This window comes from Colobus angolensis, unplaced genomic scaffold, assembly GCF_000951035.1.
Source record: "Colobus angolensis palliatus isolate OR3802 unplaced genomic scaffold, Cang.pa_1.0 Scaffold426, whole genome shotgun sequence".
NCBI classification, from domain to species: domain Eukaryota; kingdom Metazoa; phylum Chordata; class Mammalia; order Primates; family Cercopithecidae; genus Colobus; species Colobus angolensis.
This window is the reverse complement of record NW_012117666.1, coordinates 740,210-742,930: the sequence shown is the minus strand read 5'-3', so window position 1 is coordinate 742,930 and position 2,721 is coordinate 740,210. Positions and strand designations below refer to the sequence as shown.

General features: G+C 44.6%; 1 protein-coding gene across 1 annotated transcript in view; it reads left to right on the top strand.

Annotated features, from left to right (window-relative positions):
• The first annotated feature begins 302 nt into the window (after positions 1-302).
• LRRC47 (leucine rich repeat containing 47) overlaps positions 303-2,721 on the top strand; it is a 25,482-nt gene continuing 23,063 nt past the window's right edge. Inside the window, exon 1 of the mRNA XM_011956852.1 lies at positions 303-470. Coding sequence (XP_011812242.1) covers positions 303-470 — 168 coding nt within the window. The remainder of the gene's footprint in view (positions 471-2,721) is intronic.

Genomic DNA, 2,721 nt, shown 5'->3' with positions numbered 1-2,721 from the left:
AAAAAAAAAAAAAGATTATTCCTGTTTTATCTGGATTTATAGTCTCATAACATTTGCGCCAAATCCTGACAGCTTAAAACATTTAGCAGAGGCAAATGTAAAACTTATTTACCCAGGCAAAAATGTATATTGATGATACTGAAGACATTTTTATTTTTCTTTTACCAATAATTCTAAAGCCAGCTTTTTTTTAAAGTCAATTTTATAACTTTGATTTATTTGATGATCAGCGATTAGTTCTCATTCACATTGACTGTCTGTAGATTTTTGAAAGTGGTAACAGGTACATAGGTAACCAAAGTATGGAACTTATTTGGTGGATCTTCATCCTCATTCCGTTTTCTGGACAGCCGCACACGGATTCGGTATGGGACATTCCTCATTCCTTTGGCCCAGACAGCTTTGCTGAGCCTGTATCATTGCGCACATCTGGAGTTCCCATCTCCTTCGTGGCAAATTTCCGAATCTCTGTGAGTGCCCGCGGGGCGTGCGTCTTGAAGCCCACTCCATGGTGTGCTTGTGAATGCTGATGGTGGATTCTCGGGTCACCACCTCGTTGACGGCAGAACGGCTCTTTTTCTTCTCGCCACCCTTCTTTGCGGGAGCCATTCTGCTGGGTCCAAGTTTTATTTTAAATTCATGTGAACCTGAAAGGCATTTGGGCTTAATTTATGAGTACTCATCTACTTATAAGCCAATTTGGTAGCCTTCTAGACACAACACATAACATAATACATGCACCTATACATAAACACATCTAAACAGGTATACATACACACACATATACATAAACACATCTAAACAGGTATACATACACATATACATAAACACATCTAAACAGGTATACATACACACACATATACATAAACACATCTAAACAGGTATACATACACACACATATACATAAACACATCTAAACGGCATACATACATGCACACAGATCCAATAGCTTTCACCTTGGAACTCCTGCCATGAGGCAGCAACACAGTCTCACTAACCTATAAAAGATAGCTGGATCCAAGTTATTTCTGACAAAATTGGAACCCGTTCACATGGCTAAGCTTTGTTTGCCCTAATAGGTAATCCAAGAAAACTGTGGACCAAAATTTTGGATAAAGCAGTGTTCATGGCAGTTTTGATTTTAAAACCTTTTTTCCTTTGGTTTCAAATAAGTTTGCAATGTTTATATTTTAGCTAGAACTGGCTGAACCATATAAGAAAAACAAAATTTCCAAGTAACCTTAAAACAGTGAGTTTTATCTCAACACCAGGAACTTAACAGCAGCTAAAAGGGAGAAATCGAGAGCTTTAGAAGACTGGAACTCTACGGTTGCAGGTTAACCATGCGAGCTCTGAATTCTCCTTATTGGAGTCTGCCCGTCGTTTTAAAACGTGCACAAAACGGGCCACAGTATGTAACCAGCTGGAGTCTCAGACAGTCTGGAAAATAGTTTACACGCTTTTTCCCCCAACGAAACTTGAAACGGATACAGGAGCTACTGTGGAGTTCCCAAGAGGATGACAAAGTCAAAGGACATTCCTGGAGCCTGTTCCCCCCTAGTGACCGGGTTCAGCTCTGTGCCCCACCCAAATCTCATCCTGAATTGTACTCCCATAATTCCCGAGAGTTGTGGGAGGGGCAAGGTGGGAGAACATTTGAATCATGGGGGCAGTTTCCCCCATACTGTGCTCAAGGTAGTGAATAAGTCTCATGAGATCTGATGGTTTTATCAGGGGTTTCTGCTTTAGCATCTTCTTCATTTTCTCTTGCCACCACCTTGTCAGAAGCGCCTTTCACCTCCCACCATGATTCTGAGGCCTCCCCAGCCATGTAGAACTGTAAGCCCAATTAAACTTCTTTTTCTTCCCAGTCTCGGGTATGTTTTTATCAGCAGTGTGAAAATGAACTAATACATGTAGTGAGGAGAGGGGCAGCCTATCTTGCTGCTTTCTGACAACCAGATGGACCTGGTCTTGGCCATTGCGATGCAGACTGTGCCCAAGCACCCTCGGAGGGGGGTGCAACACTAAACAGAGACGCAAACACAAACAGATCCAATGCAGACAGAGCCCTCCAAACAGAGGAGAGACTGCAGCAAAGTCCTGAGGTCCTGTCCCAAACCCAGAGAGCACCACGGAGTGACCTGCATTAGGTCCAGATGGCAGAGACCCAGGTGGCACCACAGACTACCAATACTAGCTCTAGACAGCTAGAGCCCCAGATGGCAGACGCAGAGGATTTCCAGGTACACTTCAGTTCACATCCCACATGCTGCTTCCCTCCCACCAGCAGAGGGGAGGGAAGGGAAAATCCCCAAGACAAAGGCCGTCTGGCAGCTGCTAGGAATTCCCTAAGGTCCTAGCCCCGGGGTCAGCTGACCACGAGCAGTTGGCATTTGCAAGTAGCTGCTGTCCTGCCTGGTAGCGAGAGTGTGTAAGCCCTGACTGCTATGTCCAATCTCTGCATTCATTGAAAACCAGGCACACAGGCTGAGCCACTTACAACACAGTGCCTCACACAAGGCACCAGATTTGTAAGCTGCTCAAAGACCAAAAACATGAGAAGCGAGGTGTGGTGAAAGGAAAGCAGATCATTTTTAAAAAATGCCAGCACACGGGACATGGCTGGGCTCATGCCTCCAAGAGACCCTCTGTCTTCTGGTCTGAAGGGTTTTGGAAGGAAAACTTGGTGTGGGAAACATGTAGGGGTGCTGCAGGAGG